The sequence below is a fragment of the Oncorhynchus keta genome, chromosome 21 (assembly GCF_023373465.1).
Source record: "Oncorhynchus keta strain PuntledgeMale-10-30-2019 chromosome 21, Oket_V2, whole genome shotgun sequence".
Taxonomy (NCBI): domain Eukaryota; kingdom Metazoa; phylum Chordata; class Actinopteri; order Salmoniformes; family Salmonidae; genus Oncorhynchus; species Oncorhynchus keta.
The window spans coordinates 44,520,485-44,540,449 of NC_068441.1; the positions used below are offsets into that span (position 1 = coordinate 44,520,485).

Genomic DNA, 19,965 nt, shown 5'->3' on the forward strand with positions numbered 1-19,965 from the left:
ACGTTGTGATCAGTCCGCCTGTGGCTTGTTCCTAGTGATCGACCGCATCACGTTGTGATCAGTCCGCTTGTTCTGTGATCGCTTGTTCCCGCCTAGTGATCGACCGCATCACGTTGTGATCAGTCCGCCTGTGGCTTGTTCCTAGTGATCGACCGCATCACGTTGTGATCAGTCCGCCTGTGGCTTGTTCCTAGTGATCGACCGCATCACGTTGTGATCAGTCCGCCTGTGGCTTGTTCCTAGTGATCGACCGCATCACGTGTGGCTGATCAGTCCGCCTGTGGCTTGCCTGGCTTGTTCCTAGTGATCCCGCATCACGCTTGTTCCTAGTGATCGACCGCATCACGTTGTCCGAGTCAGTCCGCCTGGCTTGTTCCTAGCTTGTTCCTAGTGATCGACCGCATCACGTTGTGATCAGTCCGCCTGTGGCTTGTTCCTAGTGATCGACCGCATCACGTTGTGATCAGTCCGCCTGTGGCTTGTTCCTAGTGATCGACCGCATCACGTTGTGATCAGTCCGCCTGTGGCTTGTTCCTAGTGATCGACCGCATCACGTTGTGATCAGTCCGCCTGTGGCTTGTTCCTAGTGATCGACCGCATCACGTTGTGATCAGTCCGCCTGTGGCTTGTTCCTAGTGATCGACCGCATCACGTTGTGATCAGTCCGCCTGTGGCTTGTTCCTAGTGATCGACCGCATCACGTTGTGATCAGTCCGCCTGTGGCTTGTTCCTAGTGATCGACCGCATCACGTTGTGATCAGTCCGCCTGTGGCTTGTTCCTAGTGATCGACCGCATCACGTTGTGATCAGTCCGCCTGTGGCTTGTTCCTAGTGATCAACCGCATCACGTTGTGCCAGACCTCCTCTTGTGTTATTGCTTTAGTAACCATTTCTCTGCCTCACTCTAACAACAGGTTCTGGACGTGTACGCAGCAGTTGCCTGTGTTGAGCAGCTGGGGCCTCCTGCGTTGGACTCTAATACCCAGTGCCAAGACTGGCTGACGCAGGTGAAAAGACTGCAGGGGTCTATGGAGCTGGTCTGCTCCCAGGGAAGCCTGAGGCAGTATGGAGAGAGGAGCCAGGAAATGTTTAACTACATCCGGTGAGAGAAATTGCCATTTGAAAGATTAGAGAGAGCCAAACATTAGACTTTTTGAAAGTAGACTTTTTATTTTATTATACAATTCTGAAGAAAAACTTTTTTGATACAATAACGCAAGAACACATGATATTCAAAAAACAAGCAGCAGCAGTTACAGTGCCTTCAGAAATGATTCCCACCCCTTGACATTTTGTTGTGTTACAGCCTGAATTAAAAATGGATTAAATTGAGATTTTGTGTCACTGGCCTACACACAATACCCCATAATGTCAAAGTGGAATTATGGTTTTAGAAGTTAATTTAGAATGAATAGCTGAAATGTCTTGAGCCAATAACTATTCAACTCCTTCATTATGGCAAGCCTACATAAGTTCAGGAGTCATTATTAGTCACATAACAAATTGCATGGACTCACTCTGTATTCAATAATAGTGTTTAACATGATTTTTGAATGACTTCCTCATCTCTGTACCCCACACATACAATTATCTGTAATATCCCTCAATCAAGCAGTGAATATCAAACACAGATTCAACCACAAACACCAGGGAGGTCTCCCATGCCTCGCAAAGAAGGGAACCTATTGGTAGATGGATTTTTTTAAAAGCAGAAATGAAATATCCCTTTGGGGATTGTGAAGTTATTAATTAGGCTTTCGTTGGTGTATCAATACAACCAGCCACAACAAAGATACAAGCGTCCTTCCTAACTCAGTTGCCAGACTAAAAGGAAACCGCCTGTGGCTCAGGGATTTCACCATGAGGCCATTGGGGACTTTAAAACAGTTACAGAGTTGAATGGCTGTGATAGGAGAAAACTGAGGATGGAACAACATTGTAGTTACTCCACAATACTAACCTAAATGTGTTGTGGAAATTCATATTGAGAGAGACTTTGTCATTTCTTCAAACAATCATCTTTATTTAATATCGATTAATTATTGCAATAATGAAACTAGTCAAACCAACACTCTTGACTGTTGGGCCGAGCAGCCTCACCTTTACAGAAATGCAGAGTTTTTTATATATCCGACACTAAGAAGGCTTAGTCATGGCTGGTTCCACCCCTCCCATTCAGATCAAGAGGCATCATAAGCCACTCTGGGTTCATTCGGTCGTTATCTGCAGGGGGTTGTTGTCTTAACTCCACCCTGGCTTAGTTTCCCAGTTGCAAGGATGATTTTGAGACAATGAGGGATTGTTCTACTCCTAAACTATCCCGAGTAAAACACATTCTTGTCTATGCAATGCAGTCGTTAACTCATTTGCCATCTCTAGTGATCATGCGCCCAGATTAGCTGCAGGGAACTAGAGTGGAGACCATAAAAACACAGCATTTGTAGGACAGAAATGTCTTACAATTAGTTACATATTAATTGTTAACAATTAATATCAAATAAATCATGTAAATACATAATTATTCTATCACAATTGACAGAGTGAAAATAAGGAAGCCTGTACAAAATACAAATATTCCAAACATGCATCCTGTTTTCAATAAGGCACAAAGTAAAACATAATTAAAACAATTGGCAAAGAAATGAACTTTATGTCCTGAATACAATGCGTTATGTTTGGGGCAAATCCAACAAAGCACATCACTGAGAACCTATCTTAATATGTTCAAGCATGGTGGTGGCTGCATCATGTTATGGGTATGCTTGAAATGGTTAAGGACTGAGGAGTTCTTTAGGATAAAAAGAAATGGAATAGAGATAAGCACAGGCAAAATCCTAGAGGGAAACCTGGTTCAGTCTGCTTTCCACAAGACACTGGGAGATTAATTCAACTTTCAGCAGGACAATAACTTAAAACACAAGGCCAAATATACACTGGAGTTGCTTACTAAGAAGACAGTGAATGTTCCAAGTGGCCAAGTTACAGTTGGGACTTAAATCAGCTGAAAATCTACGGCAAGACTTGAAAATGGCGGTCTAGCAATGATCAACAACCACCCAACTTGACAGAGCTTGAAGACTTAAAAAAATTATATTGTGTAAATATTGTACGATCTAGGTGTGCAAAGAGACTTAGCCAGAAAGACTTACAGCTGTAATTGCTGCCAAAGGTGATTCTAACATGTATGATCTCAGAGGTGTGAATACTTATGTAAATTAGATATTTCTGTATTTCATTTTCAAGATTATTTTTTATATTTAAGTCATTATGGTGTACTGTGTGTAGATGAGGGAAATAAAATCATATTTAATCCATTTTGAATTCAGGCTGTAACAGAACAAAATGTGGAATAAGTCAAGGGGTATGAATACTTTCTGAAGGCACTGTATATGAATACCTGTATTCATTTGTGAGTTTGGCTGCGTCTTTGACCTTTCTTTTTGATGTAGACTTTTAAGAAAAATATTTTAGTTTTTCTGTATGATAAACTTTTATTACAATGTATTTGTACTTATCCCAGATATATCTAATACCCCCAGAATTAATAACGATTTGTCCTTGTTTCTGTTTCCAGTAATAATTGGAACCACATCTGCATCCTCTCTCTGTTTGTGGAACACATGCTGCTAGGCTTTGAGTTTGAGGAGAGGGAGCTCAAGCCTCTGGTCCTTGATCACACTCGTACCTTAGGCAAAGTAAGTTTATCTGGTATATTTTGTTTTGACTAACTTAACATGCCACTGAACAATATTCTATATCACCATTTTCGCATTTGTACTCTAAGTCTTTTCTTATGTATGGTTTATTTTCATCCCATATTTGAGGTTTCACACCCTTCAGACTTAATTTGCCCTATGTGATCTTGAGCTTTGTAAACAGTTCTATGAGGCCACTAGGTTATTAGACTGCAGAAAAGGGCTACTTCATTTATTGGACTGCTATTTGTATCTTGTATGACAGATTCTGTCAAAAGATTCAGACGTCAAATCTGAGGAACCCTTTGCAGCCGTCATTAAAATACTGAAGTCATGCAAGAAAGGAGCAAGTGATCTTATTTGCAAGTAAGGTGCAATTGGTTTCTTTATTTTGTCCTAAATGGTATTCATATAATTTCTCTATGTTATTTGCTGTCGCTGATAAGCTGTCCCTTATGGAAAGAACACATTCATTTTACATGTGAACACATTTAAAGTGTTCCAAAAACATTTTAAATGAGATTTTCCACATGTGAAATCATGTGGTTTTTCTGTAAGGGGTATACAGAATTTGATGGTATTACCATATGTTGTTTCACTTAGGTTTGATCTCCAGTGCCCTGTGTGTATGGGGGAACCAGAGGACCCCGTGGACCTGCCCTGTCACCATATTTTCTGTCTGACCTGTGTCAGAAGACGTGTCAACGTGGGCCAGACGTACTGCCCCATGTGCAAACAGGAAGTCCCAGATGACTTTGAGGTGAAAGTGTCTGAAGACGTACGGTGGGTGTGTTTTACAGTTTTGACTATGGATACCGGGACAGTACTTTCTCAGTGAGTGTCTAATCTGTCTCCTATGGTTTTGCAGAACTTCCATCACCCTAAATGGCCAGTTCAGACGGAGTTGCAGTGCGTTTTTCATAAACCTCGTCACTACTGTGTGCTTCAAGGACAACATCCCCCCATCAAAGGGTGTCATCCTGCAGCTGTTGTCCTTCTTCATGGTCGAGACAGACCCGATTCCACTCATCAGAGGTACCCCCCCAAACACACACACGTATATACAGTACCAACTCAAATCAAATTGTATTGGTCACATACATGGTTAGCAGATGTTAATGCGAGTGTAGCGAAATGCTTGTGCTTCTAGTCCGACAGTGCAGTAATATCTAACAAGTAATCTAACAAATTCACAACGACTACATGAGTAATGTAGGATATGTAAACATTATTAAAGTGGCATTATTTAAAGTGACTAGTGATACCATTATTAAAGTGACCAGTGATTTGAGTCTGCATGTTGGCAGCAGCCTCTCTATGTTAATGATGGCAGTTTAACAGTCTGATGGCCTTGAGATAGAAGCTGTTTTTCAGTCTCTCGGTCCCAGCTTTGATGCACCTTTACTGACCTCGCCTTCTGGATGATAGCGGGTTGAACAGGTAGTGGCTCAGTTGGTTGTTGTCCTTGATGATCTTTTTTGTCCTTCCTGTGACATCGGGGGCTGTAGATGTCCTGGAGGGCAGGTAGTTTGCCCCCGGTGATCTGCAGACCGCACTACCATCTGGAGAGCCTTGTGGTTGAGGGCGGTGCAGTTGCCGTACCAGGCGGTGGGTGATACAGCCCGACAGGATGCTCTCGATTGTGCATATGTAGAAGTTTGTGAGGGTTTTAGGTGACAAGCCACATTTCTTCAGCCTCTCGAGGTTGAAGAGGCGCTGTTGTGCCTTCTTCACCACACTGTCTGTGTGGGTGGACCATTTCAGTTTGCCTGTGATGTGCACGCCAAGGAACTTAAAACTTCCACCTTCTCCATTACTGTCCCATCGATGTGGAATGGGGGGTGCTCCCTCTGCTGTTTCCTGAAGTCCACGATCATCTCCTTTGTATTGTTGACGTTGAGTGAGAGGTTATTTTCCTGACACCCTCACCTCCTCCCTGTAGGCTGTCTCCTCGTTCTTGTTAATCCAAAAACAGTTTGGACACACCTACACATTCCAGGGTTTTTATTTATTTTTACTATTTTGGAATGTTGTATTTTTCATAATTTAAAAAAATAAATGCTGAAAATCCGGTGTTCATAGGAAACAAATAATACTCATGGAATCATGTAGTAACCCGGAAAAGTGTTAAACAAATCAAAATATATTTTATATTTGAGATTCTTCGAAATAGCCACCCTTTGCCTTGATAACAGCTTTGCACACACTTGGCATTCTCTCAGCCACCTTCATAAAATAGTCACCTGGAATGCATTATAATTAACAGGTGTGTCTTGTTAAAAGTTAATTTGTGGAATTTCTTTCCTTCTTAATGTGTTTGAGTCAATCAGTTGTGTTGTGACAAGGTAGGGGTGGTATACAGAAGATAACCTTATTTGGTAAAAGACCAAGTCCATATTATGGCAACAACAGCTCAAATAAGCAAAGAGAAACAACATTCCATCATTACTTTAAAATATGAAGGTCAGTCAATCCGGAAAATTGTCCAGTTTCTTCAAGTGCAGTCGCAAAAACCATAGAACCGTAGAGCCCAAAATACCAGTCTCAACGTCAACAGTGAAGAGGAGACTCCGGGATGCTGGCCTTCTAGGCAGAGTTGCAAAGAAAAAGACATATCTCAGACTGGCCAATAAAAATAAGATATTAAGATGGGCAAAAGAACACAGACACTGGACAGAGGAACTCTGCCTAGAAGGCCAGCATCCCGGAGTCGCCTCTTCATTGTTGACGTTGAGACTGGTGTTTTGCAGATACTATTTAATGAAGCTGCCAGTTGAGGACTTGTGAGGCGTCTGACACTCTAATGTACTTGTCCTCTTGCTCACTTGTGCACTGGGGCCTCCCACTCCTCTTTCTATTCTGGTTAGAGACAATTTTCGCTGTTCTGTGAAGGGAATAGTACACAGCGTTGTACGAGATCTTCAGTTTCTTGGCAATTTCTCGCATGGAATAGCCTTCATTTCTCAGAACAAGAATAGACTGACGAGTTTCAGAAGAAAGTTAATAGTTTCTGGCCATTTTGAGCCTAATCGAACCCACAAATGCTGATGCTCCAGATTCTCAACTAGTCTGAAGAAGGCCAGTTTTATTGCTTCTTTAAGCAGGACAACAGTTGTCAACTGTGCTAACATAATTGCAAAAGGGTTTTCTAATGATCAATTAGCCTTTTAAAATGATACATTTGGATTAGCTAACACAACGTGCCATTGGAACACAGCAGTGATGGTTGCTGATAATGGGCCTCTGTACGCATATGTAGATATTCCATTAAAAATCAGCCATTTTCAGCTACTATAGTCATTTACAACATTAACAATGTCTACACTGCATTTCTGATCAATTTCATGTTATTTTAATGGACAACAAATGTACTTTCCTTTCAAAAACAAGGACATTTCTAAGTAACCGCAAACTTTTGAACGGTATACACACACACACACAATTGACAGATTGGATTACGACTCAATAAGTGTTTGTAGCTGTGCTCTAATTTTATTGTCTTTGTACCAGCACAAAGTCAGATACACACCAAAGATTTCTCACCATTCGATGAGTCTCTGGACAAAAATCCTGTGGTGAGATCAGTGATACTCAAACTCCTGCTCAAGTACAGGTGAGTGAACCAGAAAAGCTGCTTATGTCATTGTAATGTTGTTGTAACCAGTAACGCAATTCAAGGTTTCAGAATAGGTATGGTGTCAACATATTTTCCTGAATTTAACTCATTTGTGTTTTGTTTTTTTAGCTTTGATGAAGTCAAGGAATATCTGCAGCAGCATTTGACATCGATAGAAGACAGCAACATTGTCGATGCACAAGATAAAAATGAACTGTATGCGTTGTACATTAACTGCCTTGAGGTATGATCTGATTGGGTGTCCATGCAGGCAGTCAAGACTGTTGCCCAATCAGAATAACAACATAGACCACAACTGCAGTATGACTATATGACTATTATGCAACTTTCTTTCGCAGGACTCATTGTTGGAAAGAATGCCACAAGAAAACACATGCCTTCAGGAAGAGACTGAGTTCTTGCATCACTTCCTGGACTCTGTCACTGACTCGGCTGAGACGGTCACAATAGAGTACCTGCAGCAGATCGCTAGGGTCCGCCTGTGCCTGGGCAAGGCTGCACACCTTCTCCATAGCATGCTGTCTGGTGAGAAAATGTATTAAAAAGCTCAAATCAAATGTATTTGTCACATACATGTTAATGCGAGTGTAGCGAAATGCTTGTGATTCTAGTTCCGACAATGCAGTAATAACCAACGAGTAATCTAACCTAACAATTCCAAACTACTGTCTTATACACACAAGTGTAAAGGGATAAAGAATACTGTATGTACATAAAGATATATGAATGAGTGATGGTACAGAACGGCATAGGCAAGATGCAGTAGATGGTATCGAGTACAGTTTATACATATGAGATGAGAGTATGTAGGGTATGTAAACATTAACCCCCGAGCCCCAAGTTCTGCTCCATGTTGGTTAAAAATTGGGCTTGTTGGTATAAATTAATTTAAAACATGTTTTTTTTTTTTTACAATATAAAGATTATTGAAACCACTGGGCTCGGATCTGATGCGATTACCAAAATTAAAAATCAGATTTATTTTTCGAAGGTCCACACAACAAAAATTGACTTTAAAATTATTTTTAAATATAGGGAATTCAGAGGCAACAAGAGCAACAACAAACATTGTGGCTGTTAGGCCATCACAAGTGTGTGTCATGGGGAATGTTGAAAACACTTGCAATAAGTGACTGATCCAAGACATGTCCTGAAAGAAGTGTCTGGTCTTTCAGGGGTATGTGCAAGTCCTCAGGATGTGGTTGAGGAGTTTCTTCGTGCTGTTAGGAACCTGTGTGAGAGGAGTGTGAACGACTGGTACCGGGTCTACCTGATCCGCAACATCAGCAGACAGCAGGGTGTAGAGTGTGTCCAGGGGATGCTGAAGGTAGCCGAGTACAGGTGGCTTTTCCCTGAAGAGATACATCAACAGGTACATAGTAACATAAGGCTTTCTTAAATGTTTTATAAATCACATTTTTAACTGTTTGAAAAAGCCTGTATTTATTTTCCTTTCATTAAAGCACTTGTCAGGTACATATTAAAGTGATATGGAAGACTACGTATATAGCATATGGCCTCTCTGTAAATGAACCCACGCAACAAAGAACCATATATGTGACTAGTTACAGGGTCGGGAGCGTTTGACACTCGTTCGTACTTCACAGTAGGACCTCGTGTCTGGCATGGTGGAGTTGACCATGCTGATGGTTGGCCATACGTTTACATGTATTTCTTAAAGAGACGGATGGGGCTAAGGCTTAAGAGGGTGTGAAAAATGCTGAATGGGCGTAAACAAAGAAGAGCTCTCTAGCAAGTGTGAAAATTGCATCAACATTTTTCAAAGGGCATTTTCTCCTAAGTGTAGCAGCATAATTTTCCAATGTTTTCTCCAACTGCAGTGTATGATATACAATTTTGAAGCTCTAACATTTGAAATAACCCCCCTACAGAGAAATCTGGACACATATATGTGCATTATGAAAAATTCCGATATTGTGAAATATTTGACATTTTCTATGTGTATACCACATTGTGTCATTATTCAAGTCATCACACTTCTATCGTTTAATTATACCTGCCTGTTTTTTGATTTCATATTTATTTTTCATACTTTTTATAAGGATTCATGAAGTTGATATATCTATATTTTTTAACACATACTGTATATGGTTATTCATCTGCGGGATTGTGTACAGAATGAAGATGGTGGGCAGATGGACCAGTATCTGGTCTATGGAGAGCAATACCTGGCTGTACGGGAGGCTGTTGCCAAAGCAGTATTAGAGGGCACTGTGGAGGACATAGAGAAGAAGTGTGAGGTATTAGTGCAATTCCACTCAGCTCTCTAACAGTGTCTCGTGCATTACTATTACTAACCAGTTTGAAAGCATTTCTAATCATCTGAGGTAATGCATCATTGATAAGTGGATAATCCTCAGCTCTGCGTCTTTGTCTTGTTAATAGAGATGTACTGCACCTCCAAAGAGGCGGACCTTGTATATCCTGCTGGCTCTTTTCAGAGAAGTCACCAGTCTGTACCGAGCAGCCAACACAGGCCTCCACCCCAGCCCTAAGGTAGGAACACAGGCCTCCACCCCAGCCCTAAGGTAGGAACACAGGCCTCCACCCCAGCCCTAAGGTAGGAACACAGGCCTCCACCCCAGCCCTAAGGTAGGAACACAGGCCTCCACCCCAGCCCTAAGGTAGGAACACAGGCCTCCACCCAGCCCTAAGGTAGGAACACAGGCCTCCACCCCAGCCCTAAGGTAGGAACACAGGCCTCCACCCCAGCCCTAAGGTAGGAACACAGCCCTAAGGTAGGAACACAGGCCTCTACACCCCCTAAGGTAGCACAGGCCTCTACAGCCCTAAGGTAGGAACACAGGCCTCCACCCCAAGCCCCTCCACCCCAGCCCTAAGGTAGGAACACAGGCCTCCACCCCAGCCCTAAGGTAGGAACACAGGCCTCCACCCCAGCCCTAAGGTAGGAACACAGGCCTCCACCCCAGCCCTAAGGTAGGAACACAGGCCTCTACCCCAGCCCTAAGGTAGGAACACAGGCCTCTACCCCAGCCCTAAGGTAGGAACACAGGCCTCTACCCCAGCCCTAAGGTAGGAACACAGGCCTCCACCCCAGCCCTAAGGTAGGAACACAGGCCTCCACCCCAGCCCTAAGGTAGGAACACAGGCCTCCACCCCAGCCCTCACAGGCCTCCACCCCAGCCCTAAGGTAGGAACACAGGCCTCTAAGCCCTAAGTAGGAACACAGGCCTCCACCCCAGCCCTAAGGTAGGAACACAGGCCTCTAGCCCCAGCCCTAAGGTAGGTAGCCCTAAGAACACAGGCCTCCACCCAGCCCTAAGGTAGGAACACAGGCCTCTACCCAGCCCTAGGTAGGAACACAGGCCTCCACCCCAGCCCTAAGGTAGGAACACAGGCCTCTACCCCAGCCCTAAGGTAGGAACACAGGCCTCTACACCCAGCCCTAAGGTAGGAACACAGGCCTCTACACCCAGCCCCACAGGCCTCTACCCCAGCCCTAAGGTAGGAACACAGGCCTCTACCCCAGCCCTAAGGTAGGAACACAGGCCTCCACCCCAGCCCTAAGGTAGGAACACAGGCCTCTACCCCAGCCCTAAGGTAGGAACACAGGCCTCTACCCCAGCCCTAAGGTAGGAACACAGGCCTCTACCCCAGCCCTAAGGTAGGAACACAGGCCTCTACCCCAGCCCTAAGGTAGGAACACAGGCCTCTACCCCAGCCCTAAGGTAGGAACACAGGCCTCCACCCCAGCCCTAAGGTAGGAACACATTGGACTCTGTTGTTGATGATAGAAACGGGGCAACTAGTGACATTTCAACGTCAGATTTTCATATCATGTTGCTAATTTAAGTTAAATGTGACCTTTTCGTAGATTCCTAAAAAGTCCCCCCAAATCTCAATCAAGCCATCTTGATTGTCCCAGAAAATATGGTTGATTGTCCCAGAAAATATTAGGATGAAATGTCTCATATGCCTAACTGAACCCTCAGTCCATACACAGAGGTTATATTTAACCATAATGGCTGTCCTCCCTCAGAAATGCCAAGAAATTGAGTACTTCATCCAGGGTTCAAGGTACCTAGATCCCAAGCCAGTGAGGGACTTTGCCATGGCATTGGTGCAGAACAGGATGGGAGAACTGAATGTCCATAATGGCCGTCCCGGTGCAGAGCACGTCCTTATAGAGCTGACTGTCCACCTGGCCGCTGTGCTGCTCACTGGGACAGAAGGGGTGCTTACACCTCTTCAGCAGCTTGGCCTGACTCCTAACAACATGCAGGTATGATCCATCTCACCATCTCATACTGGCTGCATCCCAATTGTCCACCCTTCTCCCGAAGGGATTAAACAATGGTGGGATCTCACTGTAGCCAATACGTACACCAATCCAATACTTTTTCAGCAGAAGGGTGGACAATCGAAACGCAGCCATTGTTCTCAGAAACATGTTATTCCAAGTTGAATATGGGAGTTCTGTCTTTATCGGACTGTCTATTTCAACAGAGAGCCTTCATTCCCACGATGCCTGAAGACATGCTGGCTATGGCCCAAAGGGTTTTAACACAGACTGGAGGCCTTCAAGCACTCACCTGGTATTGTAAGTACAGTGCCCATATAAATGTTGATGTGCCCTATAACTATAAAATCTGCTTTCTCAATTCACCTGTGCCATTGATTTTGTTAACCTTTTACTGCAGTAGGCTAAATCAGTGTTTCTTGGTAGTCTTAAACAAATCTACTTTGAAACAAATGTATACACCTCACACTCATGGTTATGGGCTTAAAGAAAGTTCAGATGTATTACATTTTGACTTTGTATCCCAATATTACTCTTTATATACATCACAGAAGACTGAAATATAACAAAACTGATTATCATAGAAACACCGGATTTTCAGCAGTATTTTTTTGGTATGTTTATTAATTATGAAATTATGAAACATATTCATAACATTCCATCCATGATGCCACTAGAGGGCGATTTTGTCATTTGACTGCAATATGCTACAATATGTAAAGCTTGCCTGAATAATAACAAATGACTTATAGATTTACAAAACACTTTCTTAACTTCTGTATGTTTTGTTCGAGCTCACTTCATCCACTACCAAGAACAGCTTTCAGGTTGCAGTAGTGTCCTAATGTAGAAGTATCTCATACTGATCCCTACTAAACAACAGCATAGAAAACATATAAGCATTATAGTAACACATTATAATGACTCATACATGCACATGACAAGTATATAAAGCATTATACCTGTTGGTAAAGTGTTACCGAATAATTCAATGATGAGGTGTGTTGTATACTGAGTAAAACATTGCAAAACTAAACATTAACATTTTTATTGACCTTTGTTCTCTACAGCCTGTCCTGAAGGACACCCTTGTGCTGTTGGTGAGGTAAGCACAGTTCTTAATGTATAATTAAATTGACAAACATTCACAATGTTAAAAAACTCCACAGCAGACTAATTCACCCCCTCTTTGCAGTGTGGTCGCCCCACCCAGCTGGCACGCTGTCTAGAGTGTGGGGCAGTAGTTGGAGGGAAGAACCATGCTCCTGTCAGAGGTTTCAGTGCTATGGGACTGCAGCGGTAAATTTGTTCCCTGTGGTGCTTACAAAAAGGGCTTCCTGTTCATATTGTTGCGAAAGCATCAGATTGACAGATCCCATGTTGAATGACTGGACTTGTCCTCTTAGGGGAGATCTGACACGGACTGGTCACATCCTAGGAGATCCTCAGAGGAGGGACAACCCAGACTCCCAGGACACCAAAAACATGTCCCTCACCCCCTTCACCCTCGTCAGGCTGCTCACCCATCTAGCCATGCTGCTAGGGGCCTCAGAGCACCCACAGGTACGCCTGCTTGTCTGCCAATGCCACAGCCCACTCGTACCAAACTACAAAATAGTGGTTATAGAGTTATATAGAGTTGTTGTTTATCATTCAAGTTCAAGCAGTTTATTTGCCATTATCTACTCAGTTAGTGTATAAATAATTAAGCTTATCTACTAATTATACGGTTTTGATGTTAGTAAAATACAAAGGAGATGTAAAAAAAAAAGACATATAGAAGATGAAAATACTAAAAGACAAAATATATAAAAGATGACAACTGCGGACTGCAGTATTTCACAATAATAAGATATCTCTCTTCTTTCTAGTCCGTCCAGCAGATCATCCAGCCTCCAGTTGCTGACCCCTGTGGATTTCTGATCCTTCACCTGCTAAAGGATATGGATCATGTGACCAAAGCCCTGGGGAAGGGAACAGATGGCACGGTCACCGCCATCCACCTGATAATCAGATCCATCCTGGAGTCACCACAGACCAATCCATGTAAGGCCTTTCATTAATGCTCTCATAAGCCCTCTGACAGGTATACTTTATTATCTGATTTTAACTCAATCAAGTTTTTAATTGTATACACACAATCATATTTGAACACAATCAAGTATTTAAGTGTATATTCACAATCATATTTTAACTTGAATAGGCTAATAAAGTATCACATTTGTTACTGTGAGCGAGAGTTGCACTTTTTCCTTTCAAACACCAATGTGATTTTTTGTTTGCATCTCGTCTCACTTTGGTTGCGCGCCTCCCACTCCTCTCCAAACATTTTGAAACAATAAAAGTCAAAGCAAGTTAATTGTTTCAAATGAAACAAAATCTAAATCACATACCTGCGTACTTATAACACAGATACGAGTAGCTACCTCATGGACTCTTTGTTTCTAGGGATGGCTGGCTATGATTCCCAACTGTCAACTAAAGAGGCCAGAAATACCTGGGAGACAACCGTTGCTACTGACATCATCACTCCTCAGTTGAAGGTGAAACCTTTGGATAACATTTGAAGTTAGATATAGTTTGATTAAATATCTATTTGATAAAACATATATTCCAGCTATATTCCAAGTCAAAGATAAGATTGCACCTTTGAAGGGACAAAGAGTTTCACTTTGTGTGTGTCTGTATGTACATACCTGTGTGTGTTTGACATCACAGCATCTTGACCAGCGGCTGAGAGAGGTGAATGCCACAATCAGAAATGACTCGCGTGTCTCCTCTAACTTCATCATGAGGGTGACATTCGGGGATGAGTGTCCGTTGTCCTCGCTACCTCGGGGCTCCCAGGTCCACTGTTCAGGAGTGTGGAGCTACAGAGAGAGGGTGTCCCTCCTCAGCCTCACCCACATCGTAGAGCAGAACGACGGAAAGGACAAGCTCCCTCTACTATGGAGGTTCCTACAGAAGGTAATCGTCACGAAACCTGTGTTCTTTCTTCCTATTGTAAATAGATTTTCTAAATCTTGCATCTTTGAATAGTTTCTGAGTGAGTCTGTGACATTTAACTCACATGATCTCCTGCATTTTCCATATATTTTTTGGAATTTTCACAGGAGGCAGAGTTCCGGCTGGTGAGGTTCCTTCCAGATATCCTGGCCCTGCAGAAGAGTCTGGTGAAAAGGTTCCAGAGGTCATCAGACTTGATGAATGACTCCATTAGAGAGTTCATCCAGAAACAGTCAGGTAACGTCAACTGTCCATCAGAATGATCCATCCTTCGCACTATGCAGCATAGTTATCATCATATTATTGCAGATTTTCCAATTTGAGACTAACTTATGAAAAGCAGAATTGAGTGATATAATTTATGGGGTTTTGTCTTCTAACAGCACCGATGAGAGTGTACTATGAGAAACGAATCCAGATCTTCCTGAATACATGGAACTTGCTCAGATTGTCAGTAGCCACCAGTGAGTTACCCTTCTTTGACTACAGTCCTCTGTAAAGCAGGACAAAGTTGGCCGTACAACTGGAACATTGTCTGTGCCCGAAATGGCACCCTATTCTCTACATAGGGCCCCGGTTGGAAGTAGTGCACTATGTAGGCAATAGGGAACCATTTTGGACATAATCATTTTTTTCACTTTGTGTGTTTGGATGTGCAGGTGAAATAAAGATCCCAGATGAGTTCTGGAAGGAGAATTTGGACCAGGACAGTGACCTCCAATACCTCCTGCCACGGCGCCAGGGTCCAGGCCTGTGTTCCACCGCTCTGCTCAGTCACCTGGTGGCCCTGCACAATGAGCTGCTTCACGCTGTGGACCGCCACACTGGGGAAGACACCAGGTACAGCACTGCCAAGGAACCAATCACCCCTCCCATGCCACCCACCCCCATCCCAAACAAACCCCACCCACCCCCAACCTTGACTCTAAACACAATAATGAAAAAAATTTTTTTTACGGTAGAATGGAAATGAAAGATATTTGGAACTAATACTGGATTTGTTTACTGCACAGCCGCCAGCCAGTTCATCCAGGGATATTAAAAGGTCTCAAAGTACTTTCTGCTCCAACAGCTACAAGGTGAGTCTGTCAGAGCTGACAGATCTGCATGTGATCCGCTATGAAGTGGAGAAGGACCTGCTGCCCCTGGTGCTGTCAAACTGCCAGTACAGCCTGGAGCGCGGCAAGGAGACCCTGTCTGAGTACGACCTTCCCAAGATCCAGCAGCAGGTCCTAACCCGCTTCCTGCAGGGCAAACCCCTCATCACACTAACTGTGAGTCCTGGCTTCTAATTAAGGCCCCAGACCCTCTGGTGCTTACAGATCTGAAATGACTGGAAAAACGAAAGCAATGCATCACTTACTGAATCCAATGTGTTGACTTTCAGGGAATCCCGATTTTGGTCACCAGACATGACAGAGATTACGAAAGCATTTTGAAAACAGTGAAAGGAAAAGTGTCTCAGGTAAGTTTTACGGAAGCATTATTATTACTTGTTTTTGTTGACACACCATTGTGACATCATGTGAATACATATCACATTTCAGCGGTACAATGTCATCGTTGTTTTCCCAGGAGCGTCTGCCGTCCCTGACCCTCACAGCCCTGTCCAGGGATCTGGAGTCGTACAGTGAGGTGTGTGATGCCCTGAAGGCTATGGAGCTGGCTCTGGGCTTCCTGTCCATGACTGGGGGAGACACCCACATGCCCTTGGTGCGTTACCTGGAGGACACGCTCAGGATGAGCGAGCAGACGGAACCGCACTTCTTAAAGGTGACCATGTTTATTTGATATTGTGTGTCAGATTGATGAGCTAGAAAGAAATACAGTACAACCTCTAAGATACAAACCTAAGAGTTAGACTGCCTGGTCAACTGATCAGGCAAACCTCCCTTCCAATGTGTTCTTATCTCTAAGTTCCTACTGTACTGAGATTCAATATATCTGTGTTGTATCCATTGTACCAGTCATTGTTGCCAGTATTCCGTACATGTGTCTAACGTGTGTGCTCTGTGCTGCCCCATTTCCTTAGGCTCTGGGCAGATGCAGTCTGAAGCACTGTGTGGCTCTGTGGCAGCTCCTCTCTTCCCTCAAATCAGAGAACATGCTGAAGAGTCTGAAGAGGGTAACCAACAGCTTATCACACATACTGTAGTAATACGTGACACAATCATCCTAAAAAGAACTCGCCGGCTCTATCATTGCAATCATTGCTGAGAGATGTTTCAGTGTTTTTCAACCCTAACATATTACTTTGGTCGATTTTAAGTAACGATTTGCACAGATGAGGAAGGGTGAATCTATAGCCATCGTTGGGGTTGATTCCCAGTCATGCTGTATGATACCACTGTTGGTCTGGATAGCTCTGAGATTCCTTCCTCTATCTTCCCTCCTGAAGGACCCATTCTCTGGGGTCTCGGCTGAGTACCAGAAGCACCTGGAGGAGGAGCAGAAGAAGCTGCTCCAAGGTTTCATCACCGTGGGGAACATCAACACCTGGCTGCTGGAGATGCACGAGTTCCTCCTGCTGAACCTGGGGAGCCCTCGTGCCTCGGATACCTATGGACCACACTGGAGGTGAGGACAGACAGCAAGTGTGGGCGGGAACAGGGGCTACTCCCGAGGATAGACAGCAAGTGTGGGCGGGAACAGGGACTACTCCCGAGGATAGACAGCAAGTGTGGGCGGGAACAGGGGTACTCCCGAGGATAGACAGCAAGTGTGGGCGGGAAGAGGGGCTACTCCTGAGGATAGACAGCAAGTGTAGGTGGGAACAGGGGTACTCCCGAGGATAGACAGCAAGTGTGGGCGGGAACAGGGGCTACTCCCGAGGATAGACAGCAAGTGTAGGTGGGAACAGGGGCTACTCCCGAGGATAGACAGCAAGTGTGGGCGGGAACAGGGGCTACTCCTGAGGATAGACAGCAAGTGTGGGTGGGAACAGGGGCTACTCCCGAGGATAGACAACAAGTGTGGGCGGGAACAGGGGCTACTCCCGAGGATAGACAGCAAGTGTGGGCGGGAACAGGGGCTACTCCCGAGGATAGACAGCAAGTGTGGGCGGGAACAGGGGCTACTCCCGAGGATAGACAGCAAGTGTGGGCGGGAACAGGGGCTACTCCCGAGGATAGACAGCAAGTGTGGGCGGGAACAGGGGCTACTCCCGAGGATAGACAGCAAGTGTGGGCGGGAACAGGGGCTACTCCCGAGGATAGACAGCAAGTGTGGGCGGGAACAGGGGCTACTCCCGAGGATAGACAGCAAGTGTGGGCGGGAACAGGGGCTACTCCCGAGGATAGACAGCAAGTGTGGGCGGGAACAGGGGCTACTCCCGAGGATAGACAGCAAGTGTGGGCGGGAACAGGGACTACTCCCGAGGATAGACAACAAGTGTGGGCGGGAACAGGGGCTACTCCCGAGGATAGACAGCAAGTGTGGGCGGGAACAGGGGCTACTCCCGAGGATAGACAGCAAGTGTGGGCGGGAACAGGGGCTACTCCCGAGGATAGACAACAAGTGTGGGCGGGAACAGGGGCTACTCCCGAGGTCTTCCAATTCCAAACCATCATTGTAACTCTCATTTTTCATGAAAAGGGACATTTGCATTTTAAGTGCATGTGACATGCAGCTGCCAAACACATACATTAGCCTTGGATGTGAAGCCACATTCACAATGGGAGGGCTAAAGTTGCAGATCGAAGAAAGGCAGATGTGACTTCACATATTTTGATGGTATTTGATCCCCTTGACTGAACAACATTGTCACGTCTACTCCCGCTCACCCTCTATGACGCTCAACGTCCCCGGTCTACTCTCCACCGGTCCTGGGAACACTCATTAGGCACACCTGGACTCCATCACTACCCCCTTTATCTAGCATCACTCTTCAGGCAGTATTGGTTCAGACGCTGCGCTTGTTTTTGTAACACTCCATGTTCGTTATTATTAAAATCACCATCTGCACCTGCTGACCTGCTTCCTGACTCCCTGCGTTACAGACACAGTTCCGAGGTCTGAAATCACAACCTGTTTTGTCTTCTTTCTCTCATTCTAGTGTCAAAGAGACTTTGGCTGCATACATGGACCGCAAAGAAGTACAAGTCCCTCCTGACGTGGAGGCTTCCTTCCCCGACGAGATACTCCTCTCACAGATTGTGGAGACCTGGAAATTTACTGTGACTTACAAACAAGAATGGATGATGTAATCGATTCCACCTGAACGTGATTTGTAAAGGACTACACTGGATCACCGGGGAAATGTTAGAATAGAACACAAGTGCTTCTGATTGTATGCTGTATAGATGTATGTGCTTTCTCCAGTGATCTCACAGTATGTGCCACACTGACACACCATACTTAGATACTAAGAGGATTTATAACTGGTATGTGGGGAATCTTGCCTTTCTCCTTACAAAACCTGCCTTGAATGCAACATTTTCTCAGGAAAACATTCCAAATATCATTTTTTGCTCAGACTATGGGGTTGGTTCAATCCGTATCGCTGATGTTCAGGGCAATAGCGCAATTGAATATTAAAGGCATTGTTACTGCGTTCACAGAGACAGCATTCACGGTAAACGCTGCATATGTCGGCTCAATTGGCTCAATTGGAAATGACCTTTACATTTTAAGCGCGCCATAGTGGTGGACTTCGGGTAAACGGATTGAATCAAGCCTTATTTAAACCAAACTGTGTTTACAGAATGTTTTATGCAATCATTTTTGTTACTAGATGTTTATTTTGTGGGAAATATTTTTTACATTATTTGAGAGACTAACTCCAGTGCCGTTTTTATGTTTATGTTATTGCTCTTTTACACATTGTACTTTTAAATGGGTTTATATTTTGGGAGAATATTGGTGGTTGGTGTTATTTTAAAGTTAATATTTCCAAACATTGAGTTCAGATCAGTGCAATAAGCATCCGCTTGAGGGTGCTATTGGCCCACATTTTGTAATTTACAGTCCTGAAGATCTAAAATCAAGTTAGTTAAATACATGACCTAGTCATTTTGTCTGCCTGGTTTTAATGTATTCTGGTTGAATATGACTACATTATCTTCTTCCATTTGTTTTAAAAAATGTGTCCAAATCATGGCATCTTGAAATAAAAGGGCTGCTGCTGTCAAGAGGGATGTTTGTCACTCCTTTGCTGGTCATATACTTAATGTGCAAGCCTAGATAATACCCTCATTTCAATAACTTGCCATTACCAATGGGTCATATTTAATTCATTTGAAGGTTTGCTTAGATAGCTTATAACCTATTTAAGCAGACCTTCAAATTGTTGCGTAAGATTTTAATTCATAAACTGTTAATTATTATTATTATATAATACATGATTA

The 19,965-nt window shown here is 43.9% G+C and overlaps 2 protein-coding genes across 16 annotated transcripts in view; both read left to right on the forward strand.

Annotated features, from left to right (window-relative positions):
- The window catches only part of LOC118400605 (E3 ubiquitin-protein ligase rnf213-alpha-like), a 50,301-nt gene extending 39,228 nt beyond the window's left edge, over nt 1–11,073 (forward strand). For 7 of the 15 annotated variants that reach the window (XM_052474007.1, XM_052474009.1, XM_052474011.1 and 4 more), the window contains exons 41-52: nt 915–1,102; nt 3,575–3,695; nt 3,961–4,061; nt 4,299–4,478; nt 4,564–4,730; nt 7,206–7,308; nt 7,441–7,555; nt 7,671–7,857; nt 8,508–8,704; nt 9,471–9,593; nt 9,739–9,977; nt 10,009–10,072. In XM_052474007.1, coding sequence (XP_052329967.1) covers nt 915–1,102; nt 3,575–3,695; nt 3,961–4,061; nt 4,299–4,478; nt 4,564–4,730; nt 7,206–7,308; nt 7,441–7,555; nt 7,671–7,857; nt 8,508–8,704; nt 9,471–9,593; nt 9,739–9,885 — 1,629 coding nt within the window. In that variant the 3' untranslated portion in view covers nt 9,886–9,977; nt 10,009–10,072. Of the gene's footprint in view, nt 1–914; nt 1,103–3,574; nt 3,696–3,960; nt 4,062–4,298; nt 4,479–4,563; nt 4,731–7,205; nt 7,309–7,440; nt 7,556–7,670; nt 7,858–8,507; nt 8,705–9,470; nt 9,594–9,738; nt 9,978–10,008; nt 10,073–10,194; nt 10,291–10,354; nt 10,419–10,914 lie in introns of those variants that run through there. The other 8 variants (XM_052474000.1, XM_052474003.1, XM_052474001.1 and 5 more) reach the window with 8 other exon arrangements.
- Nucleotides 10,195–19,749, forward strand: LOC127910390 (E3 ubiquitin-protein ligase rnf213-alpha-like). The gene is made up of 18 exons (XM_052474015.1): nt 10,195–10,226; nt 11,354–11,596; nt 11,821–11,914; nt 12,685–12,719; nt 12,810–12,913; nt 13,021–13,177; nt 13,486–13,660; nt 14,063–14,157; nt 14,333–14,581; nt 14,728–14,857; nt 15,004–15,084; nt 15,280–15,460; nt 15,693–15,894; nt 16,008–16,085; nt 16,196–16,393; nt 16,653–16,745; nt 17,019–17,197; nt 18,675–19,749. Exons 2-18 carry the CDS (start codon nt 11,426–11,428, stop codon nt 18,823–18,825), a joined length of 2,373 nt encoding a protein of 790 aa, XP_052329975.1. The 5' UTR covers nt 10,195–10,226; nt 11,354–11,425; the 3' UTR covers nt 18,826–19,749.
- Nucleotides 19,750–19,965: the final 216 nt, after the last annotated feature.

Excerpts from the sequence above, each read along its gene's own strand:
- LOC127910390 (XM_052474015.1), top strand. The coding sequence starts at position 11,426 with ATGGCATTGGTGCAGAACAGGATGGGAGAACTGAATGTCCATAATGGC. Across the intron at positions 11,597-11,820 it reads TGACTCCTAACAACATGCAG|AGAGCCTTCATTCCCACGAT; the intron begins GTATGATCCATC and ends CTATTTCAACAG. Across the intron at positions 15,895-16,007 it reads AACCCCTCATCACACTAACT|GGAATCCCGATTTTGGTCAC; the intron begins GTGAGTCCTGGC and ends GTTGACTTTCAG.